General features: G+C 35.4%; 2 protein-coding genes across 2 annotated transcripts; one reads left to right on the forward strand and one right to left on the reverse strand.

Annotated features, from left to right (window-relative positions):
* The first annotated feature begins 8,988 nt into the window (after positions 1–8,988).
* LOC140009376 (E3 ubiquitin-protein ligase PUB22-like) lies at positions 8,989–10,660 on the forward strand. Its single transcript, XM_072054667.1, has one exon. The coding sequence runs from the start codon at positions 9,209–9,211 to the stop codon at positions 10,478–10,480; it is 1,272 nt and encodes a 423-aa protein (XP_071910768.1). The 5' UTR covers positions 8,989–9,208; the 3' UTR covers positions 10,481–10,660.
* Positions 10,661–15,848: 5,188 nt separating this feature from the next.
* On the reverse strand, positions 15,849–16,925 carry LOC140009631 (uncharacterized). The gene has a single exon (XM_072055727.1). It carries the CDS (start codon positions 16,923–16,925, stop codon positions 15,849–15,851), a length of 1,077 nt encoding a protein of 358 aa, XP_071911828.1.
* Between the last annotated feature and the right edge of the window lie 2,272 nt (positions 16,926–19,197).

Genomic DNA, 19,197 nt, shown 5'->3' on the forward strand with positions numbered 1-19,197 from the left:
ATTAGCAATGAAAACACCTCGGGAGTATAAAATATTGACCAACTTTATGTTTTGAAGATTTTGGTGATTGAGAATTATTAATTCATTTAATTCTTTCATATTTTCGGACGACAACAGCTATCAGCCCAAAAAAACCAAGTCTGCCAGAATCTGAAAAGCTCAAATTATCCGTCTCATGTAGGGGTGGCAATTCGGGTCTTGACCCGACCCGCCAAAAAATGTGTTGACCCGAACCCGACCCGTCAACCCGTGACGGGTCAGTATATCTGACACGAACCCGAAAATTTTGGGTTGGCGGGTCGACCCGAAATGACCCGAAAATTAATTTTAATTTATTAATTTATCACTGTAAATTCTAATAAAATCAATTTCTCACAAAATTAATTACATCATCAAGTAATAAAAATTTAAATAAATAATTTCAAATCAAATCCAAAATAAATTAAACACCGTAAAAGTGTTTTATCCCAAATCAAATATAAAATAAATTAAAACGAATTATATTATTTGTCCAAATATAATAATTCTAACTTCATACAAGGTAAATAAATTCATTTAGGATTAAGTAATTAATGCCTTTGAAAAAAAAGAATGATTTAGTTTAGTTAGATAAAATAATTTTTATATTTATTAAATCATTTTTAATTTATAAACGGGTCATATCAGGTCACCACGGGTTGACCCGAAATCGACCTGTTTTCTTTTCGGGTTCATCGGGTTCGACCCGATTCTGACCTGAACCCCCAAAACTTCAACCCAAACCCATTAATTTCGTGTTAGGTTCGTGTCGTGTTTTCGGGTCGTGTCAGAAATTGCCACCCCTAGTCTCATGGAGGACTGGGGAAAGGAGATGATTTTGGGGGGAACAATGTTAAGGGAAGATTTGGGGCTTTTCATAAATTCAACAAAAATGAGGGCTCATTTTCAGATATCGTGAGTACTTCTCTTTGGGAAACCATACCCAATTACTAAAATAACTAGTGGGAATACCCGTGCTATGCACGGTGCTGACATTATTGGAAAAAAAATAAAATGGTGAACAAATAAAGGCGAAAAAATTTTACCAATAAAATTAAAATATAATATCTGTTTAACAATAGTTTGAAATATAATAGAATGTATATATCATTCAAGAACCGTCTTTTTTCGGTTGTATGAGAATTTTTTTTATCATTGTATGAGAATTGTTAACAAAAAAATACAATAGTTAATATAGAATAGCATCAATAGAATTTAATACAATTGTATTGTAATCAAATGAAAAATACGCACCAATTGAATTGTTATTAGCACCCATAGTTAATGAAGTAATCCCTATATAAAAATATTTTGGTACATGTAGTAATTGGTAATCTATAAAATAAAATATATTGCTAATCTATAAAATTGCTAAGTTGTCTATAAATAGCATCAATAGAATGTAATACAATTGTATTGTAATCGAACAATTGCAATACAATTGTATTGTATTGTATCTATAGTTGATTTATCAAGATAGTGCAGCCAAAAAATGTGTATGTAAGATGAGTATGACGATATAAGAAGTTGTATATTTACCATGATCACGCAAAATCATTGGTGATGTGGATGCCTGGCGATCTTGAGGACAGTTAGATTTTTCATTACTTTGATCTAGAAATAAAATATATATTAAATTAAAAATCAATAGTTTATGTATTTATTTTATGTGTAAATAGTGATACATTGTATGAGAACTGTTAATCAAAAAAATACAATAATTAATATAGAAATAACATCAATAGAATTTAATAGAATTGCATTGTAATCAAATGAAAACAATTACAGAGAAGTGGTTACCTGAACTAAGGAATGCAGTTTTAAATGCTCAAAAGTGCTTTGACGATTGCACATATGTCAGGGGCTTGGTGAGTTTTTTGCTCCTCTTGAATCATTTTCTTTTTTCTAATTGTAATATATTACTTGCAGGTGTTAAGTAGGACTTGGCTCTAACCTTTTGTTTAAGTATTTTAAGCAATGAACTATTTATTCCATGAGTTGAATTGTGCTGTTGCTAGATAGATGAATCACATAGTTGTAATTGTCATTGTTGATAAAGAAAAGAAAGGCTAGAATGCAATTTTGCGAAAAGGATTTCTGACGAAATTAAAAATTAATCCAATTTTAATAATGGGCGTATAGTGCCTTAGTTATTAGTAGTATCTGGATTGTTTTTCTCCAATTATAAACCATTTTTAATTATTTTTTTTAATTATCAAAAAATCTTTTTTTTTCATGCACGATCATTTTTGGAATAAAATTATGAAAATAACTATCGTAACACCTATTTTATGTGATAAATGTGCAATAAAAAATAATTAAAAAAATTTCAGTAATACAAACAAATAAATTTTTATAATATACAATTTATGTTAGAAATAGTAGAACCCTCAATCATGAACCTATACCATCCGCAATTATATAAGCAAGCAATACCTTTTTATCTTTGCTTTACAGTGTAACAATAAGCAAACAACCATTCATAAGATTTTGTAAAAAATTTTCAGAAATAATGGATGATCAGAAAATCAATACAATATCATTCATGACAAAAAACAAAGCAAAAGCAAAACATACTTAAAAGGCAGAGGGGACTGACCTGAAAAATTAAGCCGGCCGCAAGAAGGTTGATTTCTGCTGGAGTCTCTGCACATAATATCTTCCACTACTGCTCACAAAAGAAACAAAATCAATACATTTACAAAATCAATAGAGAACCCAAAACAAATAAGAAACTGAGAGAGAGGGTGAGGGAATTAACTCGATAAGTTAATTAAATCGATCAGTAAAAGAAGAATTTGTAGGAGTAATTGTTGGAGTAATTGTAGGATGAGTTAAGATAGTGGGAGTGAGATAGTGGGAATATTGATTGGTGATAAGGTGATAGTGGGATAGTGGGAATATTGATTGGTGATAAGGTGGGTTATAACCCACTACTTTTTTATGTATTAAAATAAATACAAAAATATGAGTTAAGATAGTGGGATAGTGGGAGTGAGATAGTGGGAACATTGATTGGTGATAAGGTGATAGTGGGATAGTGGGAATATTGATTGGTGATAAGGTAGGTTATAACCCACTACTTTTTTATGTATTAAAATAAATACAAAAATCTAGAAAAAAGTATGACAAGTTTAGAAGGCATTGAGAGGGTTTCTGCTAAAAATCTCTTCCTGAATACATATAGATATAGATAGTGTGCTTGCATTTTGATTCTACGCTGCAACTGACAATTTCATGTTCCATATATCGTTAATAATTTGATAATCACGAAATTGTCACTAATGACGGGCGCCCGAAACGTGCCGTCGGTTAGCGGGGTTGACTTCTGGAGGAGAAATCGAACTCATACTCAAATCAGTCCCCATACATATAATAGTTTTAGAATCCTAACGTTATTATTTATTTAACTTTTCACACAAAGTTTGGTTTATGTTTAGGGTCGTCTTAAAAAAAGCGTCACTATTACGCACCTTAGCCCTATTGTACTTATCAGTTGTTGCTAAATTCGTACTCGATCATCATCCTTAAACATACCAAGTTACATACATGATAAAATATTACATCTTTTAATGTGATATTGACGCGAGTATCTTTTTAATTTTGTTTATTAAACTAAAATTGAGTTGTATTTTATAAACCTACTTGATTATTTTAGGTCGAAAGGCCAACAAGAAAAAGAAAAGGATAAAGTGTATAATATAAAAGATTAGAAGATAAAACTAAAAGAGGAAAAGATTTGATATTATTTGGGAGTTTAGAAAAGAAATGAATATTGTTAATTAAACCAGAAAAGTAAAAAAAAAAAAAAAAACAACTGAAATCGGTTTTGTAAATTCAGTAACCTAGAGAAAAATATTGTTAATTATGGTAAAGTCGAAGACATATCACTGTAGCTAGGGATATTCATCGGCCAAAAATCGGAAATTCAGTAAAAAAAAAATTGGTTTTTTTCCGTCCAAAGTCAATATTCGAAAGGTCCAAACTTCTAATTGGAAGTCTGGATTTTGGTAACTGGATTTCGGCCAGATGACTATTAATTCTGTAAAATTTTCAATTAAACACATCATGTACGTGAGAATCCTTTTGGAATTCGGCCAATAATAGGAAATTCGAGAATTCAATTTTAGAATTCATTCCAAAACTGTTTCACCAAATATAAAAGCTTGGATATAAATTGATCTTACTGAAGTCCAAATCATCGAATTTTGAAATTCAACTTAGATTGGTTCGGCCGATTTTTTGGCTTTTTCCGACATATGAACACCCCTGAGTCTGACTGTAACATACGTCAGTTTGCGTTTAAGGGCATGAATCGTGAAACAACTTTCCATTCTTTTCCTGCAAATTTGTGTTGGAGAATAAGAAAAAGTAATTGGCACGTGGTGTTTACCATCATGGAATTGTGCACGTGCCATAATTTGCAGTGGTAGTACTAGTTTACTGGTGAATGGACGGCGTGTCGATAATGCAGATTGAGCTAGCAGCAGTGGGTCAGCGGCCAGCGTGTATCTGAGTTGAGCAATTACGTAGTCAATTTTGAAGAGGATATGCATCTGTCCAGCGCCATTACTCATTAGCTAGGGCCTAGCCGTCTTTCCAAGACTTCAAAACAAATGCATGTGGCCGCAATAGCCAATACCGGTGGCGGAACCAACCATCCTAACTTCAAAACAAACGTGTGTGGCCATAATAATGTAGCCAATACCAGTGGCGGAACCAACATCTTTAAGGTCAATTTCCGACGGTATATATACTGAAATAAATTGAATGAAAGTCTATATAAAACATGTTTTTTATTATTATATAAAAACATGTTTTCGAGTTTAAATTATACTCAAATTTAGCAATAAAAATCACTCTACCAACTTGTGTTTCGAAACATCAATAGAGCTCATACTTGAATTAATATCCACATTTTTAACACTCGTATCAAATTTCAATGGATTGACGATACGTTAAAATGGTGAACCAAACCAAACCACTTTTAAAACTTGCACTTTTTTTTTTTTGAACCAATCCACTTTCAATGTTGAGCTTCATAAGGAAAATCCTTGTTACTGGAAACACTCTGCATGATTCTAGTTCAGTTCTTTGATATACGTTAGAATTCTTTTTTTTTTTTTTTTTAAAAAAAAAACAAACTAACTCCACACTATTGAACTTTAAATATAGTTGTAATATAAATGGCTTCATCACCTATACCAGACTTCAACCTTTTTTAAAACGTAGCACAATCCAATGTCAACTTGCAATAGCTTTGACTGCTCTTACCAATTCTTATTTTTCAGCCATTTTCGCAGGTCAACAATTAAAACTTCCACCTGCCATTTTTTTGCAATGTTCAACGACACAATGAGTCAGCAGCTCCTGCTTCTCTCAGTTCGTGACCGACCCAGAAATTAATGGGGAAAAAAAAAGGGTGCTAATCTTTTGAAATTAAAGGCCATTTTTGTGGAATCTTGAAGGAGGATGAGTGCCGAAAGTAGTTCGGATTAAGAAAAGAAGAAGATGATGATGATTAGCATTCGTGTTTTGCGATTGTCAATCTTTGAATCCGAATTGCAGCTTCAGTCCGGTGAGCAAATAAAGAAGGGCTCTTAATTAAGCTCTCAATATTCTCCATAGAACAGCATTGAATCATGATTTTTGAGTGTAAAGCGGTTGAACGTTAATTAAATTACTGTAAACCCTATGCAGGATTTGTCTTAATTTGGAATCGCCTGCCTACCTACCTGGGCAGTTAACAAGAAAAAGGAAAAAAAAAAAAGACACTATGAAAAACTCTACCCTATGCTAATTTTTTTAGGAACACCTGTGTCGATCAATGCGAGGAAATCTAATACTATGTGTAGAACTGTTGATGATAAAGAGTTTATAATTTAGATTTTACGCATGATCTCGGATTGATAAGCAAAAAAACGTTAACTTTGTGGGCAAATCCACAAATAAGAGATCAAAAACTGGAATCGATCTCAAGTTCAACAGTACAACAATCTGCATGATACCCTGAATTTAAACGAAAACGAACCCGCTAAGTATAACACGAAATCGTCAACTTCAAACTGTAAAGAAAAGAAAAAGGAATTATAATTTAAACAATGGCGTATTAATTAATTCATGGAGTTGTGCGTATGAGTACCAATTGTAAATGTACTTGTCGGATGATGCTACGTACTTCTCAACCAATTTCCATCTCTAACATTATTATAAATTTGTTCATGCATCTTCATTTTATCAATGGAATCGAATGCATGCATAAAATGAATTTTATTATTCGGTTTTATAGCATTGGAAAGACTCTCTAAAACAAAAAGACCTTGTAGCGACCGGTAACGTTAATTTGATTCCTGCTGCACCTATAATTGTCAAGCATTAAAGGAAATGCAAGTTAATTTCTTGACCTTGGTTTCTCTTTAATTTGTCAATAATTAAGAGCTTTTTTTTTTTTTTTTTTTATAAAAAGAATTATATTATAATGATGTGATAGTATATATATATATATATATATATGAGGTAAAAAAGTAATAGAAAAAATATGCTATTTTCCAAAAAAGAAGCTTTGAAAAACTCACAATTCAAATGGAACCTAAGTCTTGAGTACCTGTGGGACGTACGTAGTACTTGCAGCTTTTACCAATTCGAAGTCATTTTTCTACCAAAAAAAAACTGTTCCCATTGGCAAAATTCAACTCTTCGACCAAGTTGCTCCTCAGCCTTAATTGTTCTTGTCTCCCCCGTCACGTCACCCCTCCCTCTTTCTGTGTTTTTTTTTCCTTCCCGCTGTAAGTAACTGGATCTCGTAGCTAGCACGGTTGACGCAGAAGGCAAGAAAACGGGCAGAAGGGAATAGATTGGTGTGTTTCTTATATATACATAATTAATAAAACGAAGGCTCACACATTTGAACTTTGAGGAAACAAAATACATATCAACTTTCGTCTACGTAGAGTTTACTTTATGACTTAAACCTGCGACCGCATTTTTTTTTTTTTACTTTAAGTAATGTGAAGCATTAATTTACTTTTTTTTACCCTTTCATCCAGCTTATTTTAATTAACATGAAAAAAAGTCGAGATAGGGGATGAGCATTGCATTTAATATGTTTTAAGTGAAAATGATAAATTCCAGTAATTAGGTTTCAGAACATAATTTCAAAAATGTTCTTAATACTTAAATAGTAGTAACATAAGAAAGAAAATTAAAAGGTTCGAGGTGAATAAAAGAGAAAAAATGCAATGCTCCACCAGTACTTGTCGGCACCCTTCGCATTTTTTTATTTACTATTTATTTTTGTTTTGGCAGTGTTTTGTGGGTTTTTGTGCGGTGGGGTTGTGTTGTGGGGCCGGCGCGGGCGCCGGCGCGGGGGTGGTTAGGACTAGTCGCCCTTTGCTGATGCATGCATGTATGGAATAATGGAAGCGTCAAGGGATAATTTCTCAAAACATCTCGTAAGGTTTTTGATAATACCACTTAGCGCCCTAAACTTGAAAAATTATTATAGATCTCCGTTAACATTTTTCTTTTTGTAACTTTGTGAGCCCATCTCAAAATATAAGATTAAAAAGCTCATTTTGGGACAATGAAGATAATTTAACATTCCAAAATTGTCGTTTTGTTTTGGTTTGTTGGTAGTTCATGACAGAGCAATTTAGTCTATTAACATTTAAAACCTTGATAAATGTGGTTTTGTAATAGAAACTTACAGGTTTTTAAGAAGGTTGAAAGATCCTTTAATAGTTTTTTTCTTATCATAATTTGGATATAAAACACTAAAAATTTTAACTAATTTACAAAACAGATAAAAATCATTTGAAGAGATTTACAGATTAGAACTTAATATCTTGCACAAACATTTCAAATAAGTCCCTTTATCCTTTTTTTTTTTTTTTGTCTTTTTCTAGTCTGTTGATTCGGACAAAGAAAATCTAAACAATTTTATAAAACTCCTTAAATTCATAAAAAAAAACTTTACACTAACTAAATGTTGTTTTTCATTCAGTGCCTTGAGGGATAAATGAATTAAAAATAAACGTGGATTCAATATTATATTTCTAAATAAACACCCGTGCCTGAACTGCCTAAATTTTTTACTATTTTGTGAACAAATAACATCAGCCTAATCCTGATTGCGTGCCTTTTGTAACTTGAAAACATCTCAAATATATATTTAATTTTTTTTCTCCTGTTAAAAAGATAGTTACTTTTGCTTTCCGTAGCTAGATTTTGTGCCATTAAACTTATGCCTCCAATCCATACTTTTTGTCTTTGTTTTCAATATCTAATTAATATACTTATAATTCTATGAAATAGTAGAACAATAAAGGACAATTTCAACAAAAAAAAAAAAAAGAATCCTCTATCTACTAGGATGAGCATTTCAATCAGATACTTTGAAATGGATGGATAATGTTACAAGAAGTTGATAATAGGGGAAGTCGGTAATATATTTTAAATCGTAAGGGTACTAAGTGGTATTATAAGAAACCTCAAGGGAGGTTTCCAAAATCGTCCCAAGTCTCAATCCATCATGTAACTCGGAGGATGATGACCACCAAATAATACCAAGCAGGAGCCCAGAAAGAGAATCCATGTGCTGTTAGAAACAAAGTCAAAATAATACTAATAATCTTTTGACAAAAAAAAAAAATACTAATAATCAAGATATGGATGGATGTATGATCAATCCATCTTACGCTTCTGCCACACACATATGTTACACGCACACACACACGAAAGAGACAAAGAGACTCGGCAAAATAATTGTCATTGTTGAGCTCTTCAATACCTTAGAAAAGTCTCGTCTCTGACTATCAACTCTCTAGGAGCAAGCCAGCCAGGAGAAAGCCAGAAAGGATGAGGTTCCTGTTTTCCGTGTTTTGACTTTGGCATTTTGAACATCTTTCTACCTTCTAGTTTCTCCCCAGCCCACATCATTAATGCACACACGTATATATATAGTCTTTTCTCTCCTCCCAACTCCATCAAACCAATTCACCACTGCTCTAGTTCTTCTCCTTATTCATCAACTACTCAATTATATCAACCACAAAACTTTCTGCTTAATTTCGATCAAACATATAGAACTTCTACTTCTGATCGACTAATCATTCGTCCTTGCTTCTTGAACTAAGTTTAGTTAATCCTCATCCGGGCTAATACTACTATTCTCAATTGTTTTCCTCTACTAATGGACGCAATTGAAGTTCCTCCATTTTTTCTCTGCCCCATTTCTCTTCAGATCATGAAAGACCCCGTTACAGTCTCCACAGGCATAACATATGATCGCGAGAGTATAGAAAAATGGCTAATTTCAGGGAAGAACACTACATGTCCGGTTACCAAACAAGTCCTTACAGATTCAGAATTGACTCCAAACATCACCCTCCGACGAGTAATCCAATCATGGTGCACGGTCAACGCTTCCCACGGCGTCGAAAGGTTTCCCACACCTAAAGCTCCAATCAGCAAAGCCCAACTCGTGAAGATTCTCAATGAAGCTCAGTCCCCACAGCTGCAAATCAAGTGTCTGAGAAGATTGAGATCCATTGCTTCCCACAACGAGACCAACAAAAGATGCATGGAAACCGTAGGAGCAGCCGATTTCTTAGCTTCAATTATCAACAACATCGAAGAAGTATCAATACCAACACCGGCGTCATCAGCTAGTGATGATCATCATGGCATATTCGAACATAATACGTTGGAGTCGACAAAAGCAAGCGATGAAGCCTTAAGTCTACTTTGTCATCTGCAACTATCCGAAGATAGGCTTAAAACCCTCTTCCAGAGAAATGCAAAACTCATCGACTCCTTGGTTCGTGTCATGCAACGTGGGAACTACGAATCTCGTGCCTATGCAGTTCTGTTGTTGAAATCCATGTCCGAAGTAGTCGACCCAATGCAGTTGACCAGTCTAAAAACTGAATTTTTCGTCGAACTAATCCAAATCTTGCACGATCAGATCTCGCGCAAGGCATCAAAGGCAACATTGAAGCTACTAATCAACGTGTGTCCAGGAGGAAGAAACAGAATCAAGGCCGCCGAAGCTGGCGCTGTCCCCGTATTGATTGATCTCCTTCTTGATTCTACGGAGAAAAGGGCGACAGAAATGATGCTGATAGTGTTAGAACAAGTCTGCCAATGTGCTGAAGGAAGAGCTGAGCTCTTGAAGCACGGCGCAGGGTTGGCTATCATATCGAAAAAGATACTCAGGGTTTCTCAAGTGGCAAGTGATAGAGCTGTGAAGATTCTTCATTCCATTTCTAGATTCTCTGCAACCACAAGTGTTCTTCAAGAAATGTTGAGTTTGGGGGTGGTGTCTAAGCTGTGTTTGGTGCTTCAAGTTGATTGCGGAAGCAAGACTAAGGAAAGAGCTAGAGAAATCCTTAAATTGCATGCTAGGACTTGGAATAATTCTCCATGCATTCCCACCAGTTTGCGGCCTTCATACCCATGTTAATTAATTGGGAGGATAAACTAGTTGTTAGAGATTAGTGCTGATTTTTGTGTAGATAATAGGATTCAATTGTAATTAGACAATTACACAGGGCCAAATTCTACGGCCGTAGATACTGAACCGTGGCGAAAATTTCAATTGACGCGAATAATACTTGTGCAGAATTCATGTTATCATCGTAAATTCATAACAGCCTCTTATTTCTTTTCTACACGATTAATCTTTTCTTGTAGCATGCGCAGTTGTTGTCTCAATTATGCAGCTGTAGTGTTGAATTAACAATTGCAGCAAATGATGGAAAACGAGGAAAGGAGTTGTTAAGCCTAATGAGGCTTTGAACTTGTACCACAGGGCGGCGCCGTTCGTCTAAACAAGTTGATAATCTACTCCTTCATGACAATCCTGAGATATTCAACACCTTGACTGATATTCCATATAGAAAATTTCCTTCTTCATTGCAGTTTTTTGTTTATTACAGCGGAAGATGAGATGGAAGATTGGTTGGTGGATCAATAATCAAACATTCTTGCGTCCATGCATGTGGGTGAGTGTATTTTATTATAAGCGTAGAGGAAGAAAAGTAAGAAGAGCGTTAATTGTAGGTAAGCCCGAAATAGCGGGCAGCATAAAATACTCGCAGGCCGCAGCAGACTGAATGACTGGATGTGCCACCTAAAACAAATTTTAAAGTACTGCTTAATAGTAAGTTAGACAAATTAATCAAAGGGCAAGACAAAGGAAAGACGAACGTTTTCAGTTTATTCACAGCCGCATTTTTGGAAAAAAAAGTATGCTAGTACTAGTATCTATTCAAACTCCAGAAACATTGTTTAGGGTTGGTTTCTGACAAAACACAACATCTACGGAGGCTAAATATTCCAAGCCCTGGCTGGCTAATCACTCCTCTAGAAAGCTAAGCATCCATCTTTTCTGACAAAGAGCATCTAATTTGTTAACCTTTCCGCTTAACCAAAAAGTGGGCATCTCATATCCAAGATCATGAAGTGGCCACTACGGGATTTAAGTGAAAAATTCCCAAAGAAAGAAGCAAACAAAAGGGTAAAGTCTAAGCACTACTTGCCAAAACAATAGCAAAAAAGAAGAAAAATCTGCATTTTAAGAAAGTGATAATTGGATGGTAATAAAGCAGAGAACGTGTTTCATGACACAAGTATTTCGTCCTTCTTTTACTTATTTCGGCTCTCCAGTCTCCACCCAACTTTATCTATCATTTTCAATATTTCATTATCCAACCAACGTCTATTTGTGGCGCCCAAAAGAAGCACAAGGGTGAAAAAGGGAGAGTAAAAGAAATGGCAAACGAGGAATATCAGTGTCAGCGTAGCATGCCGTTGTTGATTCGTTTGACCAAAGTTGGAATAGTCATGCATTGGCCATTTATATGTATATATATATTTATGAATCAAGTCATGACTCTGTACTAGACTCTCATGAGCTTAGTACTCTTTACTTGTTCAATGTTCAAGCATTTCCGCTAGTCTGTCCGATTCATAGATCTACCCCCCTTCAATTAACAACGGCTAAATGCTTAATTAGAAGAAAGAAAAGGCAATGGAAACCGCATTCTGTGAAGGATATAAAAAGAACATTTTGGCTCGTCAAAAATGCTAACACTTTTTTGGAATGGTTAGGTTAATCGCCATATATGCTTTGGAAATACTGCGAATTAAGTACAGATTTGTGGAACGAGATTGTTTGATGCATTCGTGTAATAACCGTTTAAAGCACTGTAATGCTACAAAATAAACAATTATGTTGTTCAAACTTCAAGAATTAGACGTTCTTAATTTAAATTCCTTTTTTCTCGTCCTGCTTCTTAAATCCTACCATTATACTTGGGAAAAAGAGAAAAATATATATATATATATATACTAGGAGGGGAATGCCCGCGCATCGCGCAGGTGTTTGGTGCCTGTGGTTAAAGAAGATTTTACGATAGTTCAAGCGAATATCAAAAAACTCATGCACATTGAGTAACAATATGAAGTAACAAAATATTTAATGTATACTGGAAGATGGAGAAGGAAATTATGCATGCTATCTTGCTCAGTTCATATATTTTGAAACAAACACTTGTATATGAGCTTTTCATTAACAAGACTAAATGAACTTTAAACAGATACCCAAATGATTAATGGCAATAAACAAAGTGATTATCCACTTAAAGATGCATTTACACAACATTCTTGTTGATAAAAGTAACCAACTTTTTTAGCAACGACAAAGCCTAGCCTCAAAAGGTTTGGTTCCACCCGAGGATTCAGCAATGGATCATCAACCCCCGTAGATTTTGGGTGAACATAATGCCAAATGCCCTTAACATAGGCCTTTACCTATAATTTTATTAACTCGATACTAATTAGATCTCTCCTCCAAAAATAAGGACAATTGAGAAAAATCACATCAAGATCGAAGCCGTCTAGTATCTCCGGTTTCCTCCCTCGATATCGATCGTCATTGGCCTATACATGTTTCTCCTTTGTTTCCTCCCTTGATATCCATCATCATGTGAATCCACTGATTGATCAATGAGAAAAACAGCACTTAAGCTGGCGGCCCTCCGAAGCAGTATTGCGTAGTGTTCATATATTCAGAGGAAAGCAATTCGTGTGGTATTAGTAGTAGCAGTAGTGCACAAGATAATACATCTTCATTTAATTAAGTCTAGTAGAACGTGAATGCTGTTTAAGTACTATTACTTGAGCAGACACAAATAAACAAATTATTGTTGAACGTTCTCGGAGACCTGGAAGATTTATTAATGGAGATGATTGCGGGGGAGTGGTTTCTCGGATCACGGGCTCGCATGGGTTCATGTTAACACGGAAATTTGTGTTATTCGATTGATCCAAACAAAACATTGCCCTGATTAATGAGCATAATAACTAGTTGGAGGCGGCAATGAAATGATCTAGGACAAGAAACTACGAACAAAAAATAACCCTCTGTCCTATTTTGGTATTCCTAGTTTTTCTTTCATATTCCCTCCGTCCCGTTTTGTTAGTCTTGTTTTCCTTTTTCGTCTGTCCCAAATTGTAGTCCACTTTCCTATTAAGGAATGTAGTAATCTTTCAAATTGTTTAAAATACCCTTATTAAATATCTTGTTATTAATACATTGTTATTAAATACTAACCCACTACATTGAATACATTGAGCTTTTCCAATACATAGATAAATGAAAAGTCTATCTTTGTTATTTATTGGCACTATTGGCGGTAATTGAAACAATCAGGGTGCACTATTGGCGGTAACTAATATTTATTGGCACCATTAGCTGTAACTGATATTAATTGGCACTCTTCGTGATTAACATAAGGGTATTTTAGGAAATTATTAATCTAAATTTATGTTTCCAACCAAATTAATTACACTTTCTTAATCTGTGTGAAAAAAAAATCAAAACTAACGAAACGGGACGGAGGGAGTACAATTTAAGAAAAGTAGTTAATTTTGTTAGAAAAATAAATTTAAATTGCTATTTTTCTAAAATACCCTTACATTAAATAGAGTACAACTTTATATCAATTATTCATAGAAACTTGAATTGATGGTCAAGAAAGAATCAATCCTCATTTAACATTATTTCACATTAAATGTAAATGTATTAAATGGGGTAGGTTGGCAATCTATAACAACTTACATTGAATAAGGGAATTTTAGAGAAATTAAAAGATAACTACATTTTTCAATCGGAAAGTGAACTACAATTTGGGACAGATGAAAAAGGAAAACAGGATTATCAAAGTGGGACGGAGGGAGTAATTCTTTGATCACTTCTGGAATACTAGCACATAACTAAAGCATTTGCCAAGTACTAATGAATGATTAATGTTATGTTACTCTTGTCAAACCAGTTACTGTTAATTTTCTGTTGCCTTCTAAAAATTGTTTGCCTTAGGCAGCATGCAGCAAAAATGTAGGTCCTCCTGATTTCCCCTTTCTTTTTTGGATTAACATGTCATGCACCATACATTAATAGTTATGGATGTATATCACATACGCATAATTTAAATTTTAAATTTATATTTATATTATGTGACAACGATATGAACTTGTTAGTGTTCTGAACAATAAGTTTATCCTTCCTTTTTTGGGTTTGTACTTTGTATTCTCCAGCTTTGCCCATATTTTCCTGAAGGACGATCAATATCCGGCTGACTTATTCAATCCCAGCCTCCAATAGAAATCAAAACTAGGTCAGTATGACCGCTGCCTAGAAAAGCAGTGCGTCAATTGCTTAACAATTTCCTTTTTCTTTAATTTCTAATTTTTGTTGTATTAACTAATATAAGAAATTAATTAAAGTATGATTTGAAGAGTGTTATGGTGTTTACAATCATGCAAAGTTCTTTAGAACATTTTCCAAAATATATATTTGTTTCCAAAATTGTAATTGTATAGATTTGATAGAAGGATTGATATAACATTTAGGGTTTTTATAATGAGTACCTAACACATTTAACATAATTAATTATGTGAATGCACATAATAATAATTATTACTCCACCTTGCATTATATACTTTCCCTATTTAACTTTATTTTATCAAATTACCAACATATGAATCCTATTTTAACGAGTCTCAAGGGACACCTGTTAGATAGGCCTTGACATGTATTACTTTTTATTTTTTTTTTAATACCCAAGAATAAAGCGACATACAAGACATTTCTGAACTTGACAAATGTTGGATACAAAAAAGTACACACCAAGCTAAGGCAAGCTGTGTACAGGACACTTGGCAAAAAACTTGTAGGAGTAATGTATTATTGCTCTCGTGCACTTCAGTCTGGAAAATTGTCGTTAGCAGAACTTATGCTCAAGCTTAACCAAAAAACTGGGAACGATCCTTAAAGTTAACAAATAAGGAGAGCTAAAGATTCATCATCGTCAATAACAAATATAAGGCCATAGTTCTTGAAAACCCTAAAGCTGAACGATCTTGCTGGTAATCTACTTATATGTATAGCTTCCCGGGCAAGTATCTATGCACAAACAGTTCAAATTCTTTGCTAAACCAAAATAAGTGCTAATTCTCCATAGTTAACTAAAAAATTTCTAGTAGAAGATACATTTAAGAAACTCTGCAGCTACCAACATCAATTGTAACTGTGTCTGCTCACCTTCTGCAATAGCCATGGTAACCGTTGCTTTTGAGTTAAAGGGAAAACGAGTAAGCACTTCTTTTGAATCAGGTTATCGTCGCTAATAAAAAAAAAGAGTATGTTTACTTTAGTTACATTAATTATAGCATTTTATTTCTCGAAACGTTTTTGCACCTATACACAGCTGTATTAATTTTTTTCCCTTTGGCAAGAAAAAGAAATGGAGTACACCTGCATTAATTTCTCAAGGCCTGAAAATATTGCACAATTCGATTGACAAGTTAAACGGGCTTCGACTTTCATCCAATTGATCATTTGAACGATCTTGTACGACATGGGATTCTACTAGCCCTGATGAAGATTGATTTCCATGGAACTTATGGCTGGGAAACAACAATTCCTGATCACAGCAACCTGACCATACCATTCCTTCAGAATGAGCTGTACTTAATTCTTCACCCGGCAATGGTGGCAACATGTTGTTGTTTATCTGATTCAAAGCATTACTAGTATCAGTAGTTGCGCAGCTCGTTAAATGATCATAATCCGTGGCCACCTGCTGCCTCTCGATTGAATCAAGCCCAGAAAAGTAAAATGCATCGCCAGCACCGAAATGATTATCTGATGACCGATCAGAAACAGACCCACGTTCAGCAAAAGGTTCTTGAGACAATTGATTATTATTAGTCATCAAGTCCATCATCTGTAAGCTCTCAACACTCGAAAACTGATGAAACGACGAACCACCACCAACACCAACAGCAGCAATATTATTAGGAGGCATTAAAATGGGAATTTCTAGCCTATGACGATCATGAGGTTCAGCTGCAGCACCCTCATGAATCTGATCATCAACCTCATGGGCGCCCGCCCCAGCTGACTTCTGATTCAAGAAATTTGCATACACTAATGCAAGATCAATATCGGTTGAGCCCTCCTCCCGAGCTCTCGCGAATGTGCAGCCATGCATCGAGGAGGTGGACGACTCGGACAATATTAATGGATTAGTCGTCGTCCCATTGATGTGGCCTAAAGAAACCACCGCCCCATCACCGGCAACAGCCGCTCTCAGAGGGATACCAATAGTAGTAGCACCATCGCGAAACGTTCTATTATTACGCCTTCTGCCCTTTCGACAGCCGCCCCCAACGGGTACATTTCGGAGGGAACCCCCTTTAGTCCAATACCTTCTGCACCCTTTGCAAAAGTACCTCGGCTGAGTCAAGCTATAATTGTTGTAGTAACAAAATTTGGTATTGGAGGAACCACATCTTGGACATGCTGGTGATATCTCGACGTTGGGTTTCCATCCTCTTTCCATCACAAATTTACATATGGGCTTCTTCTGAAATGCGTGTATAGGCTAGAACAACAACAAGAAGAAGAAGCTCATATATCCGTTAGCTAGTTTCCTCCCAATTAATTAACACGAATCAACTATAGAAACAAAATTGGTGGCGGTGTCTCTCTCCCACTTGTGCATTGGAGCCAAGATGAGAGAGAGATCCCCCTGTAAATGATAGTATCCGATCTGATACAGATTTCTTGTTGTTTGTTATATTAAATGTGTGTGTGTGTTACGTAGGTTTGATGAAATGAAGGGCTTGTTTTCGGAAACATGTGAAAAATTAGCTGAGTATTACGTAGGATTGGGCATGAGTACATGTGTGTGTGATGACATGGTTTCCGGGAGCGTGAAGGACGATTGGAGCAGCCCTAGTGGTAGTGGTTGTTACTATCCCGTAGGCTAATACACGGTGTCGGTGTTTGCTACCCATGGCGGCCTCTCATTGGTGGGACTGAGTGTGATTTGGGAGGCAAAGGCCTCGATTCACCCAATCTATTACTATCTCATTTTGGATCCACCTACATGGTAGTGGTTGGTTGCTTCTAAAATCGGATCTTGATTCCGCAATGTGTTGTGTATCTTAATTTACGTTTTTTTACTACTACAAGTTTTTGCGTCGGTTGATTTCTCAACAATCTCTAGTGTTGCTAATGCTTTGGCCTCCTTCCGGGGTGAGTATGCTAACTTACTTATCAAGTGGGGATTTTGAATTTGATCTCATGCCCTAGATGATGACGATGGGAAATCATGAGCTATATAACATAGAAAGCCAAATTCACCTTGGAATTTGAACAGAGAAAGAAAAGCTTTCCTACCAAGGAATGAAATTATTTTCATTTCTAAAATCTCTTGGCAAGCGTGGGCTAAATGCTAATCCAAGGCTGAGGAAACGTGCTGGAGGTTTCAAGTAATTCGGATTTATTGCTTGCTAAGCACATCAGTTTTTATGCCCTTAAACAATTACACGTGGTCAATGAAGCCCAATAACGACAAAAAGAAAAAGAAGTACAAAAGAAACACAAACTGGAATAAAACTAGCTCATGAAAAAAAAGCAAAAAAAAAAAAAAGAGATAGGTTGATGAAATATGTACACAAAAATCCACGTATATGCTCATGAAGAGTGCTCTCCAGCTTATTTGTTAGTAGGTACTCAACTGGATAGGCAGGTAGTTCCACGAGCGAGCGGGAGGAAGCTTAGATTTGAGGGGGGGGTTCCCTGACAGGGAATGTCTCGGGTCCGTAAGGAGCGCAACTGGGCATGTTATAGTAGCCCAGGAATGACTTGGGAAACTGGTGTCTTGGATCATGGGCTTCTTGGATCGTGCGTGCATATTCTATTCCCAGTGTCTCTCTATTAGTATTAGTTTATTTTAGTACTAAATTCAGTCGGGTGTGATTCCCTTTTTACCAGTCCAGTGATCAGATCATGATCGATTGGCCATATTCATGCCTTTACCCGTTCATCCACGAACACGAAGATGTTTAGCCCCCTCCAATGACGGAGCCAACGGGGGCAGAGGGGGGCCATGGCCCCCCCTAAGTTTTGAGAATTTTAATTCATAATATGTAAATATGTGTGTAAAATAAAATTGACCCCCCCTAAATTTTTTCAATTTTAGTTTATATTATGAGAGTTGATATATATATATATATATATATATATATATATATATATATATATGAATTAGTCATCTTTGAATGGAATTTCAATTTTGGCCCCCCCAAAAAAAAATCCTGGCTCCGTCACTGCCCCCTCCGACCGCGCTTCTTCTATCAACAATCTTATAAACAACTACAAATGGGTTTCAGAAAACAGACATCCAGGCGCACAGGGTCTGCAACAGTTTCCGACATCCAGCATCCGCTTTTCTGAAATTCTTAAATATCGCTTCTTTGATGGGTTTATTGCCCCTAATTATATTTTATTATCAAGATCCCCAGCACATGACCAAGTGACACTATTTGGCCATCACCGGTTTTTATGCTAGAATCCTTGTGTTGCACTCGGCCGAGGAGACAACATTGTACGAGACTCCTCCCGGGCGTAGAGGAATGAATACTTTTAGACCTCCTTTAGAAAGTGGAACCTTGACTTTGAACATATAGGAATATTGAACCATTCATTTCAGGCACGTATACAAAGCCAGCTGCTAACATATTGAACCTCAGAAGGGTTCCTTGCCATCTTGTATATTTCATATTGTCAAAAAGTACATGGACGGCTTGGTTTGACATGGAACACTA

Source organism: Coffea arabica, chromosome 6e (genome assembly GCF_036785885.1).
Source record: "Coffea arabica cultivar ET-39 chromosome 6e, Coffea Arabica ET-39 HiFi, whole genome shotgun sequence".
Taxonomy (NCBI): domain Eukaryota; kingdom Viridiplantae; phylum Streptophyta; class Magnoliopsida; order Gentianales; family Rubiaceae; genus Coffea; species Coffea arabica.